At 41.9% G+C, this 27,380-nt stretch overlaps 1 protein-coding gene across 5 annotated transcripts in view; it reads left to right on the top strand.

Annotated features, from left to right (window-relative positions):
• CACNA2D1 (calcium voltage-gated channel auxiliary subunit alpha2delta 1) overlaps positions 1 to 27,380 on the top strand; it is a 404,289-nt gene that overhangs the window by 292,911 nt on the left and 83,998 nt on the right. For all 5 annotated transcript variants that reach the window (XM_079993561.1, XM_079993559.1, XM_079993562.1 and 2 more), the window contains exons 11-12: positions 11,197 to 11,355; positions 16,503 to 16,613. In XM_079993561.1, the coding sequence (XP_079849687.1) occupies positions 11,197 to 11,355; positions 16,503 to 16,613 (270 nt within the window). The remainder of the gene's footprint in view (positions 1 to 11,196; positions 11,356 to 16,502; positions 16,614 to 27,380) is intronic.

Here is a 27,380-nt window from a genome sequence, read left to right as displayed (position 1 = left end):
AGGAGAATGTTAGCCGTTTTGAGACTCCTTTGGGTAGTGATAAGGTGGGATATCAAATCCAAACTCCTCCTCCTCCTCCTCCTCCTCCTCCTCCTCCTCCTCCTCCTCTTCTTCTTCTTCTTCTTCTGCAGCTTCAGTATTGGTCTCCTCTTCGTCCTGCTGCTGCACCACCAGCAAGGGGCTGCTTCCCCTGTGCCTCCCCCATGCAGAGGAGGAGAAGCCGCTGGCCACCAAAGCTTTGCTGTTCCCTCCTCTGCCCTCTGAACTTTGGGGGGGCTGCCCCCTAAAAAAAGCATTGGGGGCCAAAGTGCCTCGGTCCCTAGGAGTTGGTGCCTATGGCCCTGGCCCCTCAGTGACTTATTGTTTTGTCACAGAGTGCATTCTGTCTATCCCTGTTGTCCTGCTGAACTAGTCTCCAGAACACCAGCCCCAACACTTAATATGTGGAAACCCAATTTGCGCGTCCACCCACCCACCCAAGTTGCTAAGGAAAAGGGTGTCACAAGTAGCAGCCTTCCAAAGAGGGAATTTGACATTTGTACTTGCATTGAGTCACAGAATGTACGCGATCCTGGTCATAATGCAAACTGTTAATCTAAATAATAAGATGCACCAGAAATGAGATATGAAGTCTACTTATATTCCATCCTTTTAACAAATATAACCTTGATGATCGTGCTAGTACCTGACTGACTGGGATTTCCACATATCCTTCATTTCATAAGTGATGGCGATTTAATCAGCCACGCCAGGTTTAGTCAAAATTCCCAGGGAGTGGTGTTGGGGTTGTGGTGGGAGTCGTAGGTGCTTTAATCACTTTAGTCATATATATTTTTTATGGAGTCCTTGCAATTTATTTCCAGGGAGGAAAGGGCTGCAGGAGGTATTTAAGCCATGTAAAGACTGTCAGGGATTAATATGTTCTAATTTCCCATGGAATTTGCATTTCTGCTATCTGAAGTGGTGTGCTTTGTTACCGAAAGGGAGCCTGCTGTTTAAAAGAGCTTAAATGTGTGCGCAATACAGCTGTTTCCCCACTAATCCAGTTATATGCTTTGATAGCTGTAAGTGGTAGATGATAGGGGTTGCAATTCAATCCCAGCATGCTATGATTTAGAGACTTGGTTTCTCATGTTGACAGAGAGAGTATAATTTGTTTATGATTGTGGGTAGGCTGTGGTTTCCAGAGAAATGAACTTCACGTTTAAGCCTGCAAGGCACATGGGAGATGTTGGTGGAGATGGGGGAGTCAGCATCATAGAAAGAGCACTGTTGACAAATTAAAGGTCTTAAGCTCATGGTCTGTTTAAGATGCGAAGTCGCCTTTGCAGTTTGGGATCCAGAAATAAACATACATTGCTCTGGAGAAGTGGAAACTTGTGTGATTTAGGGAAACTGAAAATGCATTGCTGTGAGTGGCGTCAGGTGTTAACTTGGCAAAGGAGCGGGCAAAGGAGGCACAAGCCCTGATTTTGTGGCACTTTTGTGTAATTTTAAAAATTGAGCTTGCATGAGGAAGATCTGCAGTTTCTGGAGAATCAGTTTTCTGAAGAATCAGTTTGGATATCTCCTCCTGCAGGCACCTCTTCAGACATTGCACCGGGCATGTAGGACAGGGGTCAGCAACCTTTTTCAGCCATGGGCCAGTTCACCATCCCTCAGACCATTTGGTGGGCTGGACTATATTTTTTTGGGGGGGGGAGTGAACGAATTCCTATGCCCCCAAAACAACCCAGAGATGCATTTTAAATAAAAGTACACATCTACTCATGTAAAAACACGCTGATTCCCGGACCGTTCACGGGCCAGATTGAGAAGGCTATTGGGCCGCATCCGGCCCCTGGGCTTTAGGTTGCCTACCCCTGATGTAGGAAGTGCAACCTACTCAGTCTTCCTATTTCTCCACCACAAAGAATTGCCCAAAGTCACTATCAGCTGTGCCTGCTTTTCTCTGTATATAAAAATGCTTTGGGAAGGTGGTGTTTGGCTGATGGTGCATGCTATTCCAATCTGACAAGTTGGCTTGGAGTTCCAAAAGAAAAGTAAAGGCCTGTGTGTGTGTGTGTGTGACTAATATTCCATTAGGGATTCTATGGGTTCTGTGCAGTTTATTTTTAGAGATTTATAATCTCGCATTGATGGGATTCTGGTCACAATTTTCAGCCACCGAGGTGGGAATAGATGTCATGGGTTGAGATTGCTTTCTCCAGGGAGTGTGTCCTAGGAGATCCGTCCTTCTTCTATCAGAGGTAAGGAACAAGAGCATTGGGGTTGTAGCCCTTGTCTCCTAGCTTCACCGACCCACCTACCTGGGCAAGGCTCCTCCTTCAATCATCTGGGTTGATCTAGAGTTGAGCTAAAATGTCTCAGAAGGTTTTTTCTGAGGTCACTTTCCAGAAGGTTCTTCAAAATATCCTCCACCATTTTTCACTTGGCTGGATCCAGCACAGTGCTTTTTCATGATGGTTCAATGATTTGGATTGCCTGTTAGAGTCTGATGCAGTGGGCGCACTTTCCCCTTCTGTTCTCCAAAGGGACTTTGACAAATAGTAGCCCTATCTGGCTGCTTCAGTCCATACAGGCTTTTAGAAATACTGGTAGTATTCTGCCTTAGCTCCTTTTAAGAATTAACCCTTAAATCCTATTACTGAACACACAGCACAGACAAAGGAAAATGCCAAAGCTGGATTTAGTTACAAGGGAAAGCCGCTTGGAATTAAGATCTATTTCACCACTGCTCATTTATTATGTATGGATACATCTGGGTCACCGAGCTGCTTTAGCCGCGGCGGTAAGAGCAAGACAGCAACAACCCTTGGTAGATTGAAAACTCGGCTGCAGCAAAATCTGATTAGGCTGGCAACACGCTGGCAATATAATTTCAAATTTCTTTCTTCCCAGAGATGTAGCAATATGCTCCTTTTGAATTAGTTTAAAGAGACAGGATTTCCTCCCGTTTCGATGACATCTGCTGGAAGGCATTTACACACCAAAGCACAATTGCTTCCCTTATTCAGCTATTCTAGATGGCCTCTTAAACCCTAGATTTTCTGCACCATGAAGACTTTAGAATCGGGTTGTTATGCTGTACTAGTGTCCAGTTCTCCTGATGCTGTAGGAACATTACAGGCAAATATTTTGCATATAGAGATGCTCAAGGATTATTTTTTTTTACTACTTATTTCAAAGTGAATCAAACTGATCCTCACACCCCACAGTGATGTTTAAACCAAAGCATAACAGCCCCTCAAAAAATGCACAAAATGCCTAAAACTGTGCAAATTTCAAGAAGATACATTTTAAAATATACTAAAATTAATTTAAAAAACATAAAATGCAGCAAAATGTGTACTGCACATCTGATAGTGCGGTATTTTGTTTGACTTTTAAAAAATGACAGCCTTTTCCAGCTGGATAAAAATATATCTGTCTTTTCTAGTTGCATTTAAACCTTTATTTTTATACTGTTCTTAGCTGTGGCTTCCTGTTTCCTGTGTGCCAGGGGATGGGTGCTCACTTCCCCATGGCATGCAAGGGCAGGCAAAAGCACTGGGTGCATGGAGCACTCCGGCTGCCACAACCCCCGATCCTGTTCCTGGAAGCACAGGTTACCCTGCTAATTGTTGTTGTTGTTGTTGCTTTTAAAAAATGGAGTAAACTACAGGCGTGTGCTAGAAATGATGAGATAAGAAACTGCGAAAACAAACCCAGCTACAAGGATTTAAAAGGTTTGGATTGAGAGGGGATTTCATTCGGTGGAAGAGACGATGGGAGAAGGGGAGTCCACAGTTTGCTGATATCAAAGTTTTTCTCTGCATTTATGCTACTGCATCTCTCCCTGGAATGCAAGCTTTAAAAAAACAACAACACTGTACAAGTGAGGAGGGAGGAAATTGGAATATAAATATGGAATTTGACAAAACTGGAACTGTGTGTATGAGAGAAAGGAACTACGCTTTGAAAATATGGAGCAAAGTTCTCCCTAACCTCCATTATCCACAAAGGAATGTGTTTGAGATAAGGACAATTGTCCATAAGTCAGCGGCAGGGAGGAAAGGAGTCTACCAGCTGCGGGAATAGAAGTTTTTGGATTAACTATTTGCAGTATGGATTCAGACCGTTCTTCCTAGGCTGGAAAAATGGCGAAGACAGCTTGTTTATTGGAAGCCAAATCATGGGACAAAGTGCTGCAGTGACTTTTGGAAACTGAGATACCGGTAACTGCTTCTCCCAAGGCATGATGGGAGCCATTAACAGTTGTAGGAATGAAGGATATAGCACAGTGGTTCCCAACCTTTTTTGGCCATGCCCCACCTAAGCATCTCTAAAATCCTGATCCCCCCCCATGACATATAATTCTTATTATTCAAAAAGTGAACTATTCACGTGGAGGAGGCCATTAACTTGGTCTAACTCATTTTTGAATTGCCCCCCCCCCTTGTCGGGCGTGTGCCCCACATTGGGAACCATGGATATAACATAATATATGTATGAGAAAACACCATGGGGGAAAACTGTCACATGCAGGAAAGAAATATTATAAATCACCTAATATATCAACACAAATGAAATCAAAAGATTGTAGCTATTATATAAGGGATTATTATATCCACATGGAATGGAAAAATGTAGAAGACTGAAGTCATCAAATCTAGTACACGGGGAGGCCAGTTTGATTAAATTCTATAATTTGACATTGGAATAACTAGCATTAATAATTGTATTAATCGGATAAAATTGGTATTGTTAAGTATTGTTAAGCCTATCATTAGAGGCTGCTATTGGAACAACATACTTAACAAAATAAAAAATTAAAAAATCACTATTGGAGATCGAGAGATTGAAAGGGTTTCGTTTTGTGCATCCCCCCTACATTGCAGACACGAGACATTTGTTTGTTGAATCTCCTTTATGGTTATGCATTATGGTTAGCAGTAACCCAGACCCGTATTGAGTGGGGTTGCTCACTACATGGTCTGATTCATGTGGGCAAAAGATTACCAGGAATGGCATGTGTGGGACCAAACACAACAGTCCAGGTAATATAAATGGGGCAAAGTCATATGATGGAAACCTAGAGGCCTTGCCTCCTGATCTCAGATATTGTTCTATCTAGTTTCTTTGTCGTCTACACATGATCAAATGCACTGTTGTATTATTATTCCTTCCCCTATTACTGGAAAATAGGATCTGGGACTGAGTCCAGATGATGTCAAGATTCAGAATACACCCTAAGTAAAAAGGAAATAAAAATGTTCCCTTAGAACAGTGCTTTGGGATAGCATACTTATTTTACTATATTGCCACCTAGTGTCTGAAGCTAGAAAAGCAATGATTCTGCAAGTATCATAGGGCTAATAGGCAAATACTAATTTATTAATTGAATTTTATTGTGTTTTCCCTAATAAAGGTTGTGTAGCACTAGACGCAGGTGGCGCTGTGGGTTAAAGCCTCAGCGCCTAGGACTTGCCGATCGAAAGGTCGGCGGTTCGAATCCCTGCGGCAGGGTGCGCTCCCACTGCTCGGTCCCAGCGCCTGCCAACCTAGCAGTTCGAAAGCACCCCTGGGTGCAAGTAGATAAATAGGGACCGCTTACCAGCGGGAAGGTAAACGGCATTTCCGTGTGCGGCTCTGGCTCGCCAGAGCAGCGATGTCACGCTGGCCACGTGACCCGGAAGTGTCTCTGGACAGCGCTGGCCCCTGGCCTCTTAAGTGAGATGGGTGCACAACCCCAGAGTCTGTCAAGACTGGCCTGTAGGGCAGGGGTACCTTTACCTTTACCTTTAGCACTAGAGCATTAAGGTCTCCTCTCTCCCAAATTGCCTTGATATATGTGAATCACTCAGTTTAAAGAGGATCTGCATATGAGAAGGAACAAAATCAATAACAGCATCTCATTTGTTACTTCAATAACATCTTATCTAGGTAAAGGTAAAGGGACCCCTGACCGTTAGGTCCAGTCGCGGACGACTCTGGGGTTGCGGTGCTCATCTCGCTTTATTGGCTGAGGGAGCTGGCATACAGCTTCCGGGTCATGTGGCCAGCATGACTAGGCTGCTTCTGGCGAACCAGAGCAGCACACGGAAACGCCGTTTACCTTCCCGCCGGAGTGATACCTATTTATCTACTTGTACTTTGATGTGCTTTCGAACTGCTAGGTTGGCAGGAGCAGGGACCGAACAACAGGAGCTCACCCGACGCGGGGATTCAAACCGCCGACCTTCTGATCGGCAAGCCCAAGAGGCTCAGTGGTTTAGACCACAGCGCCACCTGCGTCCCTAACATCTTATATACATAGAGATTATTGGCTGGATCACTACTGTAAAGCTGGCAGGTTTCTAGTCTGAATGCGTTATTAGTTTTATTAGAAAACTATGTTTATTGACAGACAGCTCTTGTAAGGCTGTGTGGTATTATGCTTTGTGTGTGGTATAGGGGTTAGATAGCTTCATTGCAAGCTGCATTATTTGATGGTGAGAAAAGTTGTTTATTTTTTTTAAAAAGGATGTTGAATGACTCAGTTCATAGTAACAGATGTACAGAATAGAGTACTGGCCATGAATCAAGGAGGTATGTTTTTGTGTTCTCACTTGGAGATTTTGGGTGGCTTTGGGCAAATCTGAATCTCTCTCCCTACCAATATCACAGGATTTCCTCAATCCATGTTTGTCATATTTTGCTCTATGGAGGAAAGTTGTAGTAAACAAGTTTTAACACATCTCTTTGTATGTAGTTCTGAATGAGTAAGGATGGGGATGGATGGTGAAGACAGTGGTGGTGATGATTAACCTTCAGCATAGGGGCAGGCTGCAACATTTTATTATTCCAGATATAATAAAATACAGGATCTAGCAGTGTTGTGATAGTTTATGAATATGTGGCAGGTGAGTTTATTTCTAACCAGGCTGAAAGGTTCTGTATGTTTTACTTGGACCCACAAAGACACCAGAGCTTCAGTCATTCTCCCCTGTGCAGTCATAATCCCATGGCGGAAGAGAATGATTCCTCCATGACTGTCATGGCCACACCACCCACACATTGGGGAGTTGCTCCACATAGGGCTCTAAATCCTGGGAGAGGGGGTCACCCACAATGTGTAGAACAAGCACCTTTCTCCTCATTGTGGGGTGGAAGACCATCAAGGCTGTAACTGGGGAGCAGAGTCGAGGGGTGCAGCTGCCACTCTCTTTCACCATATGGTTGTGGGTCGCATGGAACACACCTGAAGGGGGCTTCCAGCTACTCAACATACACCATACACCACCAGGTTCAGACCAGCTCTTCAACCCTCTACCATGCACCCAGTAGTCCTTTCTCTTATCATCAGTGGTGACTGGTGTCCATTGGGACTAGGAGGGTAGAAAGTGGGGAGGCCAATGACAGTCTGAGCTGGAGTCAATGAGAGGCAGAGTCAACCAATTCTACAAGGGCAAAACTGAAAATAAGGCCGTGGAAATGGAAAGGCAGTGCCGCCTCCTGGACTGATTGTCAGAAGGCAAGCTGGTAGAGGGCAGATTGAGCTTGGTGGCACAGTGCCTCGTGACCCCTAATGGACCAGCCTCCCTGTGTGCCTTAATGTCTTCCCAATTCTGCGCATTGCTGGTGGTTCCTTGCTGGAGGGAGCAAGGCAGCAAGGAGCTTGATACAGTGAAAGTACAGCTGTGGAGTCAATCCAATGTTTTCATTGCTGAACTGGCACCACGTCGAGCTCCCTGTTGCCTTGCCCCTCCCCTGCCCCTTCTCAGGGACTGGTAGGGATTTGTGGCGTTGGGGATCTCTGCCTGTGCCACCCTGCCAGCACACAGAGTGATAAGCAATACAACAAGAGGATGAGGATGATGAATTTATTAAATTTCTATACCGCCCTTCATCCGAGGATCACAGGTAGTTTACAATATAAAACCCCCAAATACATAACATAGTAGCAAACAAAAACCATGCTCCCTCCCAATTAACAGGCCATAGACCACTTAATTAGCCAAAGGTCTGGGAGAAGAGGAGTGTTTTTTGCCTGGCGCCTAAAGATGTGTAGCCAAGGCTCCAGGCAAGCCACCCAGGGGAGACCATTCCACAGATGGTTATGCTATAGACCAACAGCAGTGAAGAAAAAGCACAGATTTTGGACAAATACAAAGACTTCACTTACTGAAGTTCCTAAGTATTTTATGTCCTTTAAAGTTCCTTTTATGGGCATGAACTAGGAATGGGGTGTGTGTGAATTTGTTCAGTTGATGTAGAGTTCAAGTGAAGCCGACTCCAAACTCTGAAATGTTTGTGTGGATGTCATATTGTTGGCATGGCTTGGGCAGCAAATTATTTTAGTTGTGATATTATTGCTACTAGAGGGAGGACTGGACAGTTTGCAGGGCAGGCCAGAGGCTTTTACACTTGAAGTACTCCTGTGAGCTAAGTAGTGTGTGTGTGTGTGTGTGTGTGTGTGTGTGTGTGTGTGTGTGTGTGCGTGTGCGTGTGTGTGTGTGTGTGTTGCAGTTCACATTAATTAAATATAACCCTGAATTATGTTTCCTCCCTACAGCCATGGTTGTCAATCATTTCCTGACCTTCAGGACCTTGGAAATATCCACTGTGTAACTCGTCCTTGGGGCATAATGTTAACCTGATTGTTTTATCTATTAGAAAACCAGGCTTGTTTTGTCATCTTCACCAGGAATGTCAATCAGCATATTCCAGACTGCTGGGTGATGCTTGGATTTAGTTATAACCCAGCGAAACCTGTTCTACATTGGTTGAATTATGGTTGATTTATTGACACTTGAATCCAAAGAACTGTGCAACAAGTTCACTGAGCCTAAGGAGGATTTAATGTTTTCAGACAATAACACACTCTCCCCCATTGTCAAGAGCAGGTCAGGAATAACTCACAAGGTGTCAGTTACAGATAGGTAGCCATGTTGGTCTGCCATAGTCAAAACAAAAAAAATTCCTTCCAGTAGCACCTTAAAGACCAACTAAGTTAGTTCTTGGTATGAGCTTTCGTGTGCATGCACACTTCTTCAGATACACTGAAACAGAAGTTTCCAGACCCTTCTATATAGTGAGAAGGTGGGGAGGGGTATTACTCAGAAGGGTGGTGGGAATGGGTGATTGGCAGATAGCTGTGATGAGCCTGTTGACGACTCTTAACGACTGCAATAGGTCTTACAGGAAAAAGCAAGGGGTGAGAAGGTGAAAAATGGCTTTGTCATGTATAATGAGATAAGAATCCAAGGTCTTTGTTCAGACCAGGACTCTCCATGGTTTTAAGTTTGGTGATAAGTTGCAATTCAGCAGCTTCTCTTTCCAGTCTATTTCTGAAATTCCTTTGTAGTAAAACAGCTACTTTGAGATCTTGTATAGAATGTCCTGGGAGATTGAAGTGTTCTCCTACTGGTTTCTCTGTCTTGTGATTCCTGATGTCTGATTTATGTCCGTTTATTCTTTGGCGTAAGGTCTGGCCTGTTTGTCCAATATAGAGAGCTGAAGGACACTGTTGGCATTTGATTGCATACACAATGTTAGACGATGAGCAATTAAATAGTCCCGAGATGGTATATGTGATGTTGTTGGGGCCAGTAATGGTGTTGTCCGGGTGTATGTGGCAGCAAAGTTGGCATCTGGGTTTATTGCAGGCTCTGGTGCCAGTGTCCGTGTTAGGTCTGGTTGTAGTATTATTGTGGGTTAGGAGTTGTTTAAGATTGGGTGGCTGTCTGTAGGCAATGAAAGGTCTTCCTCCCAGAGCTTGAGAAAGAGAACTGTCTTTGTCCAGGAGAGGTTGTAGATCTCTGATGATGCGTTGTACTGTTTTAACTTGGGAGCTGTATGTGATGACTAGAGGTGTTCTGTTATTTTCTTTTTTGGGTCTGTCTTGCAGCAAGTTCTCTCTGGGTATCAGTCTGGCTCTGTTGATCTGTTGTCTAACTTCATCTGCTGGGTATTTTAGTTCTAAAAAGGTTTGCTGTAGATCTCTTAGGTGAGAGTCTCTGTCTGTAGAATTGGAACAGATGCGGCTGTAATTGGAACAGCTATCTGCCAATCACCCAATTGGAACAGCTATCTGCCAATCACCCATTCCCACCACCCTTCTGAGTAATACCCCTCCCCACCTTCTCACTATATAGAAGGGTCTGGAAACTTCTGTTTCAGTGTATCTGAAGAAGTGTGCATGCACACGAAAGCTCATACCAAGAACTAACTTAGTTGGTCTTTAAGGTGCTACTGGAAGGAATTTTTTTTGTTTTCACAAGGTGTCAGTCTTTATTCACAGAACAAAACAGCTCAAGCCTAGTGAGCACCGCAACTCTAGATCTTGCCCCAATAAGGCAGCTGTGAGGACTGAAGGTCCCTGCCTTCCCACAGTTCCCTAAGCCTCCTCCTTCCCCATGTCCTTCCCAAGGAATCTGAGACTTCATCACCTTATCTGTCTTTGCTCTGCCTTCTTCATACCTCTCCTGGTTCTGGGAGACTAGAGAGGAGGGGAGTTGGTCACAGCAGGAGGGAGAGGTCCCCTGCCTTCTTCAGCAGCCTGACTCATCTCTGCCTCTTTGTCCCCTCCTTCCTCTTCTGCTTCTGCTTCTGCTTCTGGACTGTTCTCTTTCACAGTGTTTTCCTGCTCACTAAACCCTGTTACCTCTTTGGCTTCTGACACCTCTTCCTAGTCTGCTCTCTCTTCTCCCTCTGGCCACTCATCATTGTCCCACCACCAGTCCCCAGACTCTGAGCCTTCTTGCCCTGGGGGTTTCTCCCAGCCAGTCCATGACACCCATGCTGCATGGCAAATGGCTTCTGAAGCTGGGCCATTTTAGTAGCAGTTTGCGATGTGGCATATTTTGGTAACTTATGTTACATGTTACAGCACTATGTATACGTGATCTCAAGAAGTCATTTGGAAAGCTGCCAACTTTGATTCAAGAATTCAGAAGTAGTTTGGGATGTAGTAGTTTTTGGTCAGCTCAAAGAGGGGTGGGGTGTAGTCCAAAATCCCATTGGGCTAATGTACTTATATGAACATAAGGAGATTTTTGAATCCTTCCAAAGGACACAGCTGATGGAGATAGATAACTTTGTGTGTTTGTGTGTGACTTTTCTCATCACCATACCCATTCTGAATGTATCCTGGAAGTTACAGCCCTACAGTATACCCTTTATATGCGCTTTATTGAGCAGTTTTTCCTTTGCTCTTTTTCCTTTTTTTTTTAGTTCAATGAAAATGCTCAGAATGTCAGTTGCTTCAACCACCTTGTGCAAGCTAACGTGAGAAATAAGAAGAAGCTGAAAGAAGCCGTCAATAAAATCTCAGCAAAAGGGATCACCGATTATAAAAAAGGCTTTAGTTACGCCTTTGAACAGCTGCTAAATGTAAGTGTGAGCAATCTGCTCCCTTCATATGGTTCATATGAAGTTCATACGGTTGTACTATGCTGACAGAATGCATTGCTATTACTGAACAAGAGTTCCCCCCCCTTTTTCCCTTGATGGTATTTTGCTAACTGATGTATCCTAGCAGAGGAGTCCCTCTGTTTCCAGTCCATAGTTTCCTTAGGTAATCTGGTGTCTTTTTCTGAAGCAAACGGGAAGTGTGAATGATAAAAAACAAATGTTATTAAGCCCAAAAATAAATGTACCTCTGAGACTTGACTGAGCCATAGTTTTCTGATCTGCATATGTGGATGTTTAAGAACAAACATCTCTCTTTCGCACTTACACATTTGCCATGCAATATATCACTGTATTTCATGTGTATCCATAGCAAACTCACAACACTTTAAATTGTTGTCTAAAGTGTGAAGTTATCTACAGTGGCTCCCCATTTTTCTGTGTTGTAGGGAGGTTCTTTCTGTTTGTGCTTCTCTTTCAATAAGTACAAGGCAACATAAAGAGTCTTAACCGGGGGTGGGGTGTGTGTGTGTGTGTGTGTGAAGAATGAGAATCCTAGTAAGAAAAATTACATTTAAATGAAGGTAATTTACCTACCTTCCCCAACCCCTATATCTCCTTCCCACTTTTCTATCAGTGTGTGGGCTGAAGTGATGCTGCTGACTATAATGACATTTCTGCAGCTGCAGTGATTGGAGGAAGGATCAGAAAAAAGCAGCCTGTTCTATTTACAGAAGCCATTCACAGCCCTTTTAAGCTGCTGTCCTTCCATTAGATGAGGCTTCATCATTGTGAGAGACCCATGAATGTCGAGAACCTGGGCGGGGGTGAGGCGGGCTCATTTTCTGTTCTTAGCGCTTTGTAACTTTCCTGAGCACAATTTGGAGAGTTAGGAAATAATGAAGATGAAGAGGCAGGAGAATTAAGTTCAAAAGTGATGATGGATTAGCCCCAAGTTGTATTTGTTGTTAACAGTAAGTGCAGCTGCTTCAAAGCAATAAAACAGCAGAAGGAGCTTATGTAAGCAGGAACCAAGGGAGCAAGAACAGCTTGCGCCAGTAGGGATGTCCATGCATGGGCCTTGTCCCACAAAATGTTCAGTAGGAATATGCATGAATAGTTTTGCAGGGACGTTAGTGTGAATTAAGATAGTATGTGAACGATAAGCATGTGTAGCTGTTCATTAAAAAGTGGGGAGGAAACATACGGGAAAACAACTGTGGTCAGTTTCAAGGCTCACTAATAGGGAGTGCTGTATGGTCTGGAAAAATGAAAGCGAGCGCCCATGATGATATAATAAGTGTTACCAACCTTAACAAGAGCAAGACAAATGGTGGTGTCCACATGTATGTTTATGATTTAAGCTAAGCAATACAACCCTTTCCATTGCCTCTGATAACCAAATTGTTTTAAATAATCCTAAATGCCTGCATTAAACATAAATGCAAAACACCGCAGCTGGCAGTTATTTTTAGTCATCCTAATGTGTTAAAAGAGTTATTTTCTTCTCATCTAGGAGAAAAATGATTTCAAAATATATAGCAGAGTTAAAATAAGTATTTTTAATAAAGCCATTAAAAGGGTGAGTTTAAAAGGAATAAGGTTGTTTGTGAGTCATTTTGCTACCCACTGTTCCTCCACACGTTGACAAAGAAAACCTTCTTTGGAATAATAAACTTTTGCTTTGGCAGTTCAATTTAATTTTTGCAGTGATAACTGGAGGAGGATGTTCCCTCCTAGTCACTTTGTAAGCCTGTTGTAATTTTAAATAAGATAATTTTATAAAGTATCAAGTGCTTCAGCAGAATTTTCTTTTTTAGGATCAATAGCAAATTCTCCATGCATTAGAGACATGTACCAGGCTACTGTTCACAGGATTTAAGTTGACATTTCAAATTGTTTTCTTAGGATGTGCTTAAGCAACTCTCTTTTAAAACTGCATTACTCTCACTTGAGCTGTAAAGTGCTCAGCACTTTGGATCCTACATGGGGAATAAACTATTGTCCACAAGAGGAAAGGAAGAGTTGTGGTTTTCCCATTTTCTCTTGTGTTGAGTAAAGGTGCAAGGCAATTATGCTACTTTTGAAATGGACACCCTACTCAGTAGCATCTGCCCAGGAAAAGATACATAGCTACTCATTATTCCTAAACAGTTTATGGAGGAAACAGAAATCTAGTGTTGGATCTTCCAGTAATTTAATATTATTAAACTGTTGTGGGTCAACTTTGAACTATGCAGGAATAGAAGCCTATGTCTACAGTAGATCCAACAGTAAAGTAAAGGGTCAATACACACTTAGTAAATCATTTTACATGTGCTGATTACTTGATCTGTAAGTCACATTCAAAATACTACTTAAATGTATTGTAAATGAACCTAGCCATGTTCTTATGTCCCCAGAAAGACGATGCCTCCATAAATTACAGCCTAAAATTTACTCAGATCAATGTGATTTGCAGGACAAGTCCCCTTTTTATGGGTTTATGCAGCACAGTTGATGTCAATGCAGAATTTCCCCCTTTTATTTATTTTATATTATCAGACGTCCGAAGTAATATATTTCAAATTGGAACCTCCATGCATTTTTTATTTCTCCATGAATGTTTTATTTCTGAATCAGAACCATTGTGCTAGCATTCTTAATATAAAGGTTTGGGGTTTCTTTATTCACATTTATTTGGTAAAGTGATACTTAAATCAAGGATGGGGAACCTGGGGTGCTCCAAGTGTCACTGGAGTCCAGCTCCCATCAGCCCAGCTGCCAAGCCCAGTGATCAGGACTGGTGGGAATAGAAGTCCAGCAACATCTGGAAGCCATAGATAGGTTCCCTACCCCTGATTTAAGTGCAAAATCTTAAATAGCAGATATATTGGTACTAAGCATAAGTTCTTAATTCAGAAGTAGAATTTAATATTTTTCTCGATGCTAATGAATTGATAGTCATTTCATTGGTTAACAATAAGTAGCTGGTTTACAATTTTATTTATCTACATTTTTGTCCCTTCCTCTCTGGCTGGCATCTCCCCACTTTTGGGGAGCCAGTGTGGTGTAGTGATTCAGAGCAGTGGACTCGTAATCTGGGGAACCGGGTTCACGTCTCCGCTCCTCCACATGCAGCTGCTGGGTGACCTTGGGCTAGTCCCACTTCTCTGAAGTCTCTCAGCCTCACTCACCTCACAGAGTGTTGTAGGGGAGGAAGGGAAAAGGAGATTGTTAGCCGCTTTGAGACTCCTTAAAGGGAGTGAAAGGCGGGATATTAAATCCAAACTCCTCCTCCTCCTCCTCCTCCTCCTCCTCCTCCTCTTCTTCTTCTTCTTCTTCTTCTTCTTCTTCTTCTTCCCTCACAACAGCTCTGTGAAGCATGTTCGACTGAAAGCGAGTGACTCACCCAGGGTTACCCAGTCATCTTCATGGCTGAACAGAGATTTCAATTGGATCACCCTGGTAGTAGTGGCTGGTGGGGTGGGGTGGTGTTTCTCACCTGGATTCCTGATGATACCAAGAGGGAGAGAGGGGGCAGCAGGGAGGTTGGTGCACTGCAGGTGAAGGAATGGATTTCCCAAACCCAAAACTGACTGTGCAGGTATAGCCTTATTGGAGTTCACCGATTGGGTCTGTGTTGCTCCCGGACAGGAGGAAGGAAGTCAAATGACACCGAGGGTTGGTTCAGAGAAAGAGTTCTTTATTTCTGCTCTCCGGAACAGCAGAAAGGCACTTGCGTGGTCAGTCCACAGCAAGTCCAAAGAAATGAGAGATTACATGCAGTATATATATCCTCCAGGCACCCTCTCCCCCCTTCCCCAGGAATCCAGCCACGTCAGCTTGTACACACAGGTTGACATCACAGATGTTCCTGCTCTAGCACTCTTAACCATAAAAGTGTATTCCTTCCTATACTTCTGACCATAAAAGGATATTCCTTCCTGTACTTCTGACCATAAAAGGATCTTCCTGTTCCTACTCTTATCTTGGAGCAAGAGGTCACCATCTCCAAGAACACCCTCTGGCGCTGTTCCCAGACTAGGTCTGTGCGTCTTTTGTGGTCAGGATATACGATAAGGCACAGACGTGTCTTCCCTGTTCTGCTGGTAAAGTCAAGGCCATCCTTGCCGTCACAAACTGATAAAGGAGAGGGCTCTGAGCACTTGTTTATACAGCTGGGTTTCGGCTCAAGAGCTCAAGTCAAAGCATTTTAGCTACGGAAAAATAGGGATTTTGGTGCAGTTTCAAACTGCCTGCACAGTCAGTTTTGGATTTGGGAAACCCATTCCTTCACAGGTACAGTACTGGAAACATCTGATTGGCTGCACTGCACTGATCTCCTGATTGCTGAAAGCTTCCTCCTTAGTTACCAGCAGCGATTTCTGCATTAAGAAGCCAGGTGAGGAACTCTACCCTGCTGGCTGCTATTGCTACTGGTCTACCCCACCTAATATCCACTAAATTATGCGGATAGGCACTGTATTGGAGCCAGACTTCATTAAATTTAGAGGAGATTCACTTAAACCAGTGGAACTTAATTTAGTCACTCATAATTATCATAGTCATCCATTACACTGGGTCCATTATGGCTAGGTTGGATCCAACGCAATATGTACATGATTAGAATGGAGGTCAGGAAAGCTATTTCCCCCATGAGGTGTGTGGATTTCAAGAGTGGGAGGGAGCACTTTGACCTGCTCAGTCACCTTCCAGTCAAACTATTCATCCAATCTCAAAATAAGAAATTTCCCTAATTGGGCTTGCAAAATAGTCTTCCATGTGGAAGCCAATGTACGCAGTCAGTAAATCAAACACTCTAAATAGGAGAGCCCCCAAACAATTTGCCTGCTGTCTTTGGCAAAATTGTTGGATGGTGTATGTATAAATCACAAAAATAATGATGAAGTGCTTGTTTCACATGCACATTTATATACCTAACAATGTGAAAGATGAAATATATGGAAAAGCCCCCTTTGGAAATTTGTTTCTGAGGGCTGCATTACACCACTGAACATTTTGTTATTTTGTTTGATGAATCATAACTGGAATCATTTTGCAAACCACTTTGAGGTTTTATTACAATCAAATGGCATATAAATTTTGTGAAATAAATAAATAAAAATGCCTGTCTTTATCTCTTGCAGCACAGCCACAGTGTCTTCAGAGCTAACTGCAACAAGATTATAATGTTATTTACTGATGGTGGTGAAGAAAAAGCACAGGAGATTTTTGACAAATACAACAAGGAGAAAAAAGTAAGGTTCTTTAAAGTTCATTTTATAGACATGGAAAGAAGGAGAAATTTGTTCAGTTAGCATTTCATGTGAACCTACCTAATTTGCAGTCTGTTAACCAATACACAAACCAAAACACAGCTGCCCCTCTCTGAATTTTGCTATACAGTTCTCCCACCAAAAAAACATATTTTGCGCTCAAAATTATTGAAAATAATGCATTCAGTTTTACTTACTACATTATTAGAGATATGCACAAAAATATATATGGATTTTCACACATATCTTTTTAATAAAATCACAAACTGATATAGTAATGGAATGAACTGACTAAAGAACTGGAGGGGGGGAATAGGGGAAAAAGCAAAATGGCTGGCTTTTCCATCCCTGGCATGAGTGATTTTAAATAAAGGTTTTGGGTTGTCTTTTATATATTCTATATTTTCATAAGCTCATAGTGCTATGTTCCTTACAGCAAATGATATACAATACAATGCACTTAAAGAGAACTAGCAAAGTACAGTTTTTGCTTATAAATTCTATGAAAAAATGTAGCAAGTCAGTTTCTAATAACTACCACGTATGGATTAAATTTCTCACATAGCTGTAATGTTAGTCAGAGACCCTTCAAGTCTCTTATAAACTCTTCAGTGAGCCTTGAACATGTTGAGATTGGTTTCTGCAGACAAAATAGGGAAGTAGTTAACTGCATAAGTCATGAAGGTTCTGGAATGACTCATGGATAGCTATGCAGTTTGGAACCTATTAGTATACAGAGAGCAGCAAACAGGGGGCCTATTTCTCGTGGCATCCTGTATGTTAAACCTCTAGCATTTCCAGTTAAATGAAATGGTAAACTGGGAAAGGTGTCTGACTGAGATCTTGGAGAGCGGTCTGTTTCTTCCTCCTCCAGAGAGGATCCTAGCTAATAAATGCCAATTTTCACCATTCTACCTATCAGAGATTGCATCTTTTTAAATATCACTGAACTCTCTTAGATCCATCATTGCATGTGTACAAAATTTCACTATAGCTTTAATAACTTGAGTCAATATACCTGCCTCCAATATCAGCTTAATATCGCATTATATATCATTACAGTTTGATGTGATGCCAAACTGTGTTAGGATCCAGCTATTGGCTGCAATGGAAAACACATATATATTAACAAACAGTGTATGCACATGTGTGTATGTTAATATATGCATGTATACAGTATAGTATAGTATAGTATAGTATAGTATAGTATAGTATAGTATAGTGACTCTGGGGTTGCATGCTCATCTCGCTTTACTGGCCAAGGGAGCCGGTGTTTGTCTGCAGGCAGTTTTTCTGGGTCATGTGGCTAGCATGACTAAGCTGCTTCTGGTGAAACCAGAGCAGCACACAGAAACGCCGTTTACCTTCCCGCCGGAATGGTACCTATTTATCTACTTGCACTTTGACGTGCTTTCAAACTGCTAGGTTGGCAGGAGCTGGGACCGAGCAACGGGAGGAGCTGGGACCGAGCAACGGGAGCTTACCCTGTCACGGGGATTCAAAATGCCAACCTTCTGATCAGCAAGCCCAAGAGGCTTAGTGGTTTAGACCACAGTGCCACCCATGTGCCTATAGTATAGTATAGTACAGGTAAATCTTTCTGTTGGTGGAAAAATAGTGATGCAGTTGGTACTCCAAAACTTAAACGGGAGTCTCAAGGGCTTCAGGCCGAAGGAGCCGGCATTTGTCCACAGACAGCTTTCAGGTCATGTGGGCAGCATGACTAAACAATTCTGGCATAACGGAACACTGTGACAGAAACCAGAGCGCACGGAAATGCCGTTTAGCTTCCCGCCGGAGCGGTACCTATTTATCTACTTGCACTTTGACGTGCTTTCGAACTGCTAGGTTGGCAGGAGCAGGGACATAACAACGGAAGCTCACCCCGTCGCGGAGATTTGAACCGCTGACCTTCCGATCAGCAAACCCAAGAGGCTTAGTGGTTTAGACCACAGTGCCACCCGTGTCCCTATAGTATAGTATAGTACGGGTAAATCTTTCTGTTGGTGGAAAAATAGCAACCAAGCCTAATCAGCTGTGTAGCATTAATTCACCAGTGCTCATTCAATTATTCAGTGTTCATTCCTCCATTGAAATTTGGCAATTTTCACCAATATTCAATTGAAATGCTTTTTGTTTTGTTTTGTTGCAAGCATGGCTGTTTAAATTAGTTTTTGTTTTTCCTTGTGCTTTTGCTGCAAAACTATTTTAGTGTTTTCACAGAGTGTCATCTTTTCTGTGACTGTCCAAATGAATATCGTTTGAGAGAAGAGATTCTATATAAATTGGATTAATGAGTGTAACATCTGTTCACTGAATGGTATCTTTCACTTTTCCTGCAAAAGAAAAATCTGTTTTAGATGTTTTAGGAAACTAAGCTATACTTTGTTACTTAATTATTCCCAAGATAAAAATAGTAATTTTTCAGCCACCAGATTATATATTTTATGGCTATACTTGTTAATCTGTTAGTAAAGAACATGGATTAAGAATGTACAGAGCAAGCCCTCAAGTAACATGCATATATGCATTGCAAGTATCATCATACTATAGTGGGAAGGCTGAATACAGAAAAAAGGCTAGATCAAGTTTACAGTGGGAAATGTGTGATTTCTTTTTCTTTCTTTTTTTAATGCTGCCCCTGCCACCTCCCACATTTTGGCATTGCATGTTCAGCCTAATCTGCAAATGCCAGCTTTGGGTTTCACAAAGTGGATTCCAATAAATTTTGTATATTGCATCCATGTTTTCTTTACTATTTTAAATTATTAGAACACATTTGAATAATTTGCATATTCTGAGTCTGCTTTTAACTGTAAACAGAAGTACAAATCCATTTATATCACAATAGTAATTGACTTAAATGGGAAGCCCCCAGATTTTTTAAGGACTTGATGACAATATTGGCAAACTCATTGAGAACGAAAGAAGAGCCATTCTTAGAAGAGCTGGATGAGGCCTGTCTCACAATGGCCAGCTAGATGCCTCCTGCCTGTTTGGGCCAGTTATTGTCAAAGAATCAGGTTCCCCCCTCACCCTGGGAGCAGCAATCTCTGGAGATTTAATACAGTGTATGGTTTGTTTCTTTTGGGGAGTGTTCAATGAGGCCACAATTTTTTTCTGAAATTCTCAGTCATTCTTACTAAAGGGGGGAGGAGTTTTGAACACATTCACGTTCCCAGTGGCATCATTTGATACACAGGAGTGTCCAAATTTGGGAATTGAGCTCATTAAAAAATGAACTCTCTTTCTTTAAACTAAGAAAGAACAGAAAAAGCTTTTATCCCTGAGTTCAATATTGAGCTGAGAGCTTTCCCATCATTTACAATTGCGATAATGACTTTATTCAGCATACTGCAAAAAGTAACAGTTAAAAAAAGAAGTTTTACTGAAAATTGATAGGTGCAAGTTTAAATCTGTTTTAGGCAAGCAAAAGAAGTTGCTTATTCACTTTAGATATTCTGGATTTTATTTGCATTTATTGAACTTTCAAACTAACCTTTGAGCAGAATGCTCATTTTGCATTATGACTTCTAGGCATCATGTATATTTTTAAGACTAAAGAATGCACATTAGGGAATTCATAAAACTTAATCAGATCTGGGACCTGTACCCTATCACTGATAGCACCAGAAGAAGTGTTTAATTAAGTCCCATGTTTCTACAAGATAGCTTTTTGCTATTCATTAACTTTGCCAAGTCATGTATAAGGAGCAATCGCAGGGAGCTTGCAGCTTTCTAGTGCCCTGTGCATTCATTTCCACTACTAAAAGTGATAACTAGAAAAGGCATTAACATCGTATACTAAAAATTTCATTGCCAGCAAATATGAGACCTCTTCAGGTAAAGTTGCAAAGGGCACCTTTGCCCTGCCCACTTGATGCTTTGTCCATTTAAGCTGAATGTCAGAAGAAGTCTGCATTCTGGTTCTTATATGGTTACCAGTTCAAACAGTTGTTTGCCACTTTGCTCATTCCAGGGGATGGATGACTTTGCTAGGAAAAGTAACCAGATCAGTTGCTACGTTTGTGTAATTTCACTATTCTGACATTATTGGAACAGCACTGGAAGGATTCACTGGGAAAACAGCAACTCCCATAATGTAAATGGCAACCCCAGATGTGTGATGTGATGCACAATGGTCATATGTATGCTGCCAAATCACAATCTGTTGCACTGTGAAATCAAATGACCCTGGACAATTGTACTTATATTTAAAGAGCACCCAGGTGAATCACTCTCTTCCCATCCTAAATTGCAAAGTTTATACTTTGGCACAGCTTTTCTGTATTTGATATGTGCATATTAATTTACCTGTTTATTTTTGTTATTTTTGTTCAGCGCCTTAATCAAAGGCAGCTAACAAGTCTGAAGCAATAGAACCTTTAAAGCATCAATAAATAAAACAATTGGCAACAGAAAGCAAATTTAATAGCAGCATCAAGTCAGGTTGAAAGCAGAAAAGTGCCAGATTCAGGGGTTTGGTTAATAATTTAACTAGGAGGGAACCACTTATGCTGGGCTGTTTGGGGTGTATGTACATTTTGTTATCTGGCAGCCCTACCTAGGTACAAAATACTGTAAAGCTTTGTGCAAAATATAGTTATGAATCCATGGGACTGAGCGTATTCACAATATGCTTCATTCACAAGAACTGGTAACAGGCAGTAGAGCAAAGATTTAAGCGCTGAAAGATGAAAGGCTAGCTTATATGCATTGCAACTATTTGAATCACAATTAGGAGGTCTGCAAATTTCTAAAGATTCCAGGAATGAACGTGACACAAAGTATCTAATATGCAATGTCTAAGTGAGACATGACATCACGGAACTGCCTGTGTGTGTGTGTCCCTGCCTCCCTCCATCAAAAACTGTTGAAAGCCTGGCCTAATCCTTTCATAGTTGCCACTTTCGAGTATTTTAGAGGTGGGGGCATTTTATAGGTCCATGTCCTTCACACATGAGATACACTTAGCAATTATTCCATGAGCATTTTTTGTGCCTTTAAGATGTAGAAGAAATTCTATGGTTACAATGATTATGGAATACTCCTCTTACTGCATAACAGCAACGGTATTTTCTATGAACATATTGGATAGTTTGTGTCAGTATTAGAATATCTTGTGTCTCCTTGTTGCTTGGAACTGATAAAATTTCATCTTCCAGCAATGTTTGCATATCACGTGACATTGCCTACTCAGTTTTGCTTACATTGTTTTGTTCAACCTGACTTCTGTTTAACCTTCAAGTTGACAAGTTAGAAGAAAATAATAAACATTTTGTGCTTTCCCTGAACATCTAGGCTCTGAGAAGTGTCCCTATAAATTACTGGGTTCATCCTTTTTAGCTGGCATATGGTTATATTTAAAGTTGTTTTCTGTCTCTATAGATAACTTGCACCATAAATCCCTGGAGTTTTATGTAACCAAATTAACTCTGAGTAGTCGAAAGAACATGATAATGACTCCAGTGCACACCATATCATTTCTGTATAATGATAATCTGCCTGTCGGTCTATCATCTATTCCAGGAGCACCCAGCATAGGGCCCTCCAGATGTTGCTAGACTACAGCGCCCCCATCTGTCCCACAACATCTGGAGGGCACTATGTTGGCTATCTTTGACCTATCCATTTATGTTGCCATGCTGACAGTATTATATTCTTCTTTGTTAAATGTGAGTAGACCCTAGCAATTGCAGAAATGTTGAGCTGCCTCCCATGTCTTCACCTGGATTCAGAACAGATGGTTGTGATGCAAACAGAAAGGTCTGGCACACGGGGGCACCAGCTGTAGGGGGGCGGAAGGGGCTTCGGCCCCCTCAATATTTGTGAGGAGGGGGCTGAGTCCCCTGCTGCCGCTTGGTGAGCAGGGGGCGCTGGGCAGTGTGGAGAGTGAAGATCACCCTCTGCGCTCCCCATCCCCTGCTGCCACTGGGAGAGCACTATTGTGCAAGGTGGGGCGGGACATGTCACATGATACTGCCCCCCCTCAGTGTTGGGGGCAAGTCGACACCCCTGCTGACACATATGGGTTGCCTACCTTCTTCAGCTGAGAAGAACAATTTAGTGTGCACAAAGGCCTGTGACCATCCTGGCTTCTCTCCCAGCTGCCAAACACAGCAAGGCTGCAGATGCGCTGAGGGCCCTCCACTCTATAAATCCCCATTGATTGGCAGCCAAGGTTTGGATTAGTTTAGTCCTTGGTTTAGTCCAGAGGTTTGCAGCTACCACCCCCTTAAAAAAATAAAATACTCAGCCCCCCCCCCCGGAAATCTACCTTCTGTAAGTGAGCAAAAACAGAGACAAATTTGCATTCTTTTATATTTCCACCTACATCCTACAACATCATAAAGAAAGATGTTGTAAATAGGCAGGCAAGCTGTGATCCACTTCCTGGGCCTGGGTGAATCCGAAAAGGGTTTCCCCAAGCCCAGGAAAACCTCTTGCCTCCAGCACAACCACCAGATCCAGGGGAAGCCTTGTTGCTGTCCCACAACAGTGCCCAACATTGCGGTCAGCATCACCACACAGCAGATAAAACAAGTACAAACAGCTTTTCAGAAATTTCTTCTCTTTTTGCTTTACACTTCCACCACTCCCTTATTTTCATTCAACGCCTCCCAATTGCGCCAGAGGCTCCTACTGCCCCCAGGATTGTCCCAGCACCCCCAAGGGATGGTATCACCCACTTTGGGAAATGCTGATTTAGTCAGCAGCTGAGGTTCAGTTGGAGCCCTAGTCTAACTGTGGAGCTAGGGATCAAAACTGTTTTGTTTTTTTTTAGTTCCGTTAGACATTAGTATGCAAAAAGAGTTAAGTAATGATTCTCTGAAATCATTTGCAATGCACTTTATCTTTGCAATGCATTTACCATGCTAAATATATGTGCACCCCCTGCCTGCTGTCAGTTTCCTTGTTGTATCTGTAGCATGTCAAAGACATCATTGTGTGGCCAAGGTAAGGGAGGTTATCTCCCAAACCAACCCCAGGGTGCTTAGTGGAAGTGTAGTGTCATCATCAATCCAGATTTATTAGTCAACAGACCATAATATATGCCAAATGAAGGATAGGTCAAAGGAAAATATATTCTACAGATCTATTTTAAAACAACAACTCTGTGTATCAAACATTGTAGGCTGAGCTTTAATAAAAATGTTTATCCACTGGCATTAACCCCATCAAGAAAAAAAAGAAAGCAGCAATTTATTGAATCTCCCAGGAAGTGTCCTTATTAAGGGAAACAGCAAGCATTATCTTGTACTTATAAAAATTGCAGTAAAAAAAACATATGTGCAAGAGATTCAGTTTCACCCGAAGACATTTCCTGAGAGGTTATTCTTTGAACCAAAAATGACATAGCATGACATCTAGTCAAATAGAAAAGGTTCTTATGTAATTGGGCAAAGATAATGGTCTCAAACTAGGAGTAATCCTTCACATTTAGCATCCACAAACATGAGCCAAAAGAATTACAGATAGCATGTCAAGATCAATAGCTCAAATCCTTCACCCCAAAAAATGGCTCTCAGAAAAAAGTAGACTTTTTCCCTGAAGAAGTAAATGGATCTACTAATGTTAGAGCAGGATGGGAATTGACAGAAGTATTAGGACAAAGAAGAAGTCGGGACCTTAGAGCCAGTTTCCAGGACAGGTTTGTCAAGCAACACACTTTGGAGAACCCCAAAATCCTCTCCAAAAGTTGCTCATAGTCTATGGAGGGATGGAAACAAGTAAAACAGCCACTTTGTAGAAAAATTGGATTATTAACTTATTCTGAGATATTGGAAGAGCTGCAAGAACAAGGGGAAAGGTGAATAACAATAAGTATAGTGTGTTAATTTGATTTTAGATGTAATAGGGGGAGGGGAGTTCACTTACATTTATATTAGAATTTGTGAATCCAAAGTGCAGGTTCACAGCTCAAAAGCACTCCACCATTGCGTCTAGACTGAACAATCTTGTTTGCAATTACTGTGGGGAGAATAGTCCTTCCCTACTACTCACATCTGCTGCTGCGACTAAAAGAGATGGGGGGTTTGTAGACAATAGGCGCTCCTTGGTATTCCTTGCCTGCCCTGCTGTGACCATGGAGTCTGTTAAGAACTAGAGGGTGGGGAAGTAAGTCTTTTCCGTTTTCCCTTCTCTGAAGCCCTTCTTCCAAGTTCTTGTTGGTTACTGGATTTCCTCCGCCCTAGGAGTGGAGTTAAGCTGAATGTAGAAAGGGAAGAGGGGCTCTGCCTGTCAAAACTTTACTGGTCAGAGACTGTAATTATAATAAAATCCTGGGTCACTGATTGTTAAGAAGGCCAGCCGTCTTGAAGAATGTCAGGCGAGCCACTCAAAAAGTGTACATTGTAATTGAATTTAAAATTCACCTAATTTGTCTATCACTTTGCAGAAACGCATTTACTCATAAGAATAATTGCCTGCTTCTCATGCATACATTTATTTAATTAATGGCTTGTTGTGCATGTAATGTCATGGCATCTGGTGAATGACACAGATTGATTAAGCTTTCCTCTTCATAAAGCCCCATTAGCTGAAATTGGTCCACTAGTATGAATTGGGATTATTTGGCAGTCTGCAAAACTGATTAATCCAACACATGAGATAGCATTTTTACAAACATTTTTAATGTTCTGAGTCAAATTTATAAATCCTGATTGCTTCGCTCAAATAATTTGAACATAAGGGAAACCTAAGATAGGTATCAAAGAAGAAACCTGTGTCTGATTGTGGGGTGCAGTGTTTTCCCCCCACAGAAATGGACAGAGGCTTTTGGATGAATATAATGGCTGTTGAAGGGTGCTAGAATCCATGCGCATTTACCATTTAAGTACCAAAAACATTGTGGGGCAGTGCCAGTTCGTTTAACCAATCTAAGCACAAATAAAGGTACAATAATTAAAGATGCACATTTTTTTGCGCTTAAATAAATATTTGCTGATTTTTCAAACTGGTTTTGTAATTTCCATTTCTTACAAGACCCACCCATTTTGGTGCTTCATTTTGTATCTCTATCATGAAGTAATACATGAAAAATGCTTACGTTTTCTTGAATACTCACCATAATAAAGTGTTTCAGTTTATTGTATTCTTTAATGATTCTGACAGTAGCTACTTTCTTCTCCATAGAAGTGAACTGGATTGATTCCTTTGAAGGAATAAACATGGAAAACAACTGCTGTGTTTGAATGCAAAACAAAGACATAGTTTAGTGCCACATGAAATGAGCCTTGGGTTGAGTTCTCCCTTCCAGTCTGGCCACAAGGAGACTGGAAGAATCAATTTCTGTTTTAAACTGAACAGTTTCTTGTTTTATCTGAACTGGGACTCACTTGTTAGTTTAATGTTTGTCTAAGCAAGTCAGTAGCAAACCATTGTTTCTAATCCTAGTTTGGTTGCATAAGCCATAGTTTATGGTACCTGCATCTGCAGCTCCCTGAGAGGGAGCACGAGAGCCAGCTAGTGTTGCTAAACTATTGAGCTATATCTCAAACATTGTGTGGGAAGGGAAAATACACACAGATATGCAAGGACCACACATGATTTTTTTTTTAAATGTGTGTTTACTATTATTTTGATAGGGCAAGAATAGTTCATGAATCCATGATCTACACTGATGTCTAAAAAACTGCTGTCCTGTCATTATTTACCAGCAACCATTGTTTGTACTGTTAAGCAGCAAATGAAAATTGTTTCCTTACTTTTTAAAATGTGGTTAACAAAGCTTTGAACCACCCTATAAAGATGGGCACTTGGCTCGCCACAGAACTTGTAAGGCTTCTGAGCCCTATCAGGAGAGGTATTTGGCATTGCCATCTTCATTAGTAGATATGCCAGATATTATATAAAGGCAAGACAGCTAATAAAATTTGGATATACTTTAGTCGAAGAGCAATTCTATCTGTCATATTTGTTCTAGAAAATGCCATTTCACTGTCTTCTATTTGACACTGACAAGGGCTGTTTGATGCTTTTATTTTTCTCCATGTGCCATTCCTGGATTAACAGGTTGAGATCACAGGTGGTGCAAATGGATTAATGAAAGAAGCAGAGAGAAAACTTTAATTTAGCATTGGTGTTGGAACGAAAGCTATTTCCCCACTTAGAAACATGCCTCAGAAAAAGTGCCTAAGGGGCCATTATGGATTTATAACGAGGATTATGTTTATTTTCTTTTTGAATGATAGAACTACATATTCTCAGAACATTGAAGCCCTTCTCCATCCAATATTGCGCTCTGTACATTCTATGAACGTGTCAACGGGGAAGGGGGCTGTTTGTGCTGGCCCACCACCCCTGTTCCCACTGGCTTCACCTTCAGATCTTTGTGGGTTCAGGAGATTTGAAGAGGGGATCTACATGTGTTCAGTTCCTCCATGCAATCAGGAATCTCACTTGAAAGTGCAAAGGTTCCTCCTCCAGAGCTTCGACCCAATGCACTGTGATCTAGAACAGTGAAGCTGGCAGGGACAAGGTCATTGTGGATGCATCCAGCACATGCAGCCACTATTAATGACCCATCCCTTTGCCCCCTCCATGCATTCCTGTAATGTGTGGAGGCAACTTCTGAAGAGCATAATCTGTGAGCCTAATTGACACTGCATTCCTGTAGAAGTGTATTCAGAGGCAAATTCCCTTGAGTTCAGTGGGAGTTACGCCCAGGTGAGCGTGTATGTGATCACAGACTAAATGTAGCTCAGAGGAGCATCTCTATGAACAGTCTTTGCTTCTCATGCTTGCTGA

The sequence above is a fragment of the Podarcis cretensis genome (assembly GCF_951804945.1).
Source record: "Podarcis cretensis genome assembly, chromosome: 10".
Classification (NCBI taxonomy): Eukaryota; Metazoa; Chordata; class Lepidosauria; order Squamata; family Lacertidae; genus Podarcis; species Podarcis cretensis.
This window is presented reverse-complemented; position numbering and strand designations above follow the sequence as displayed.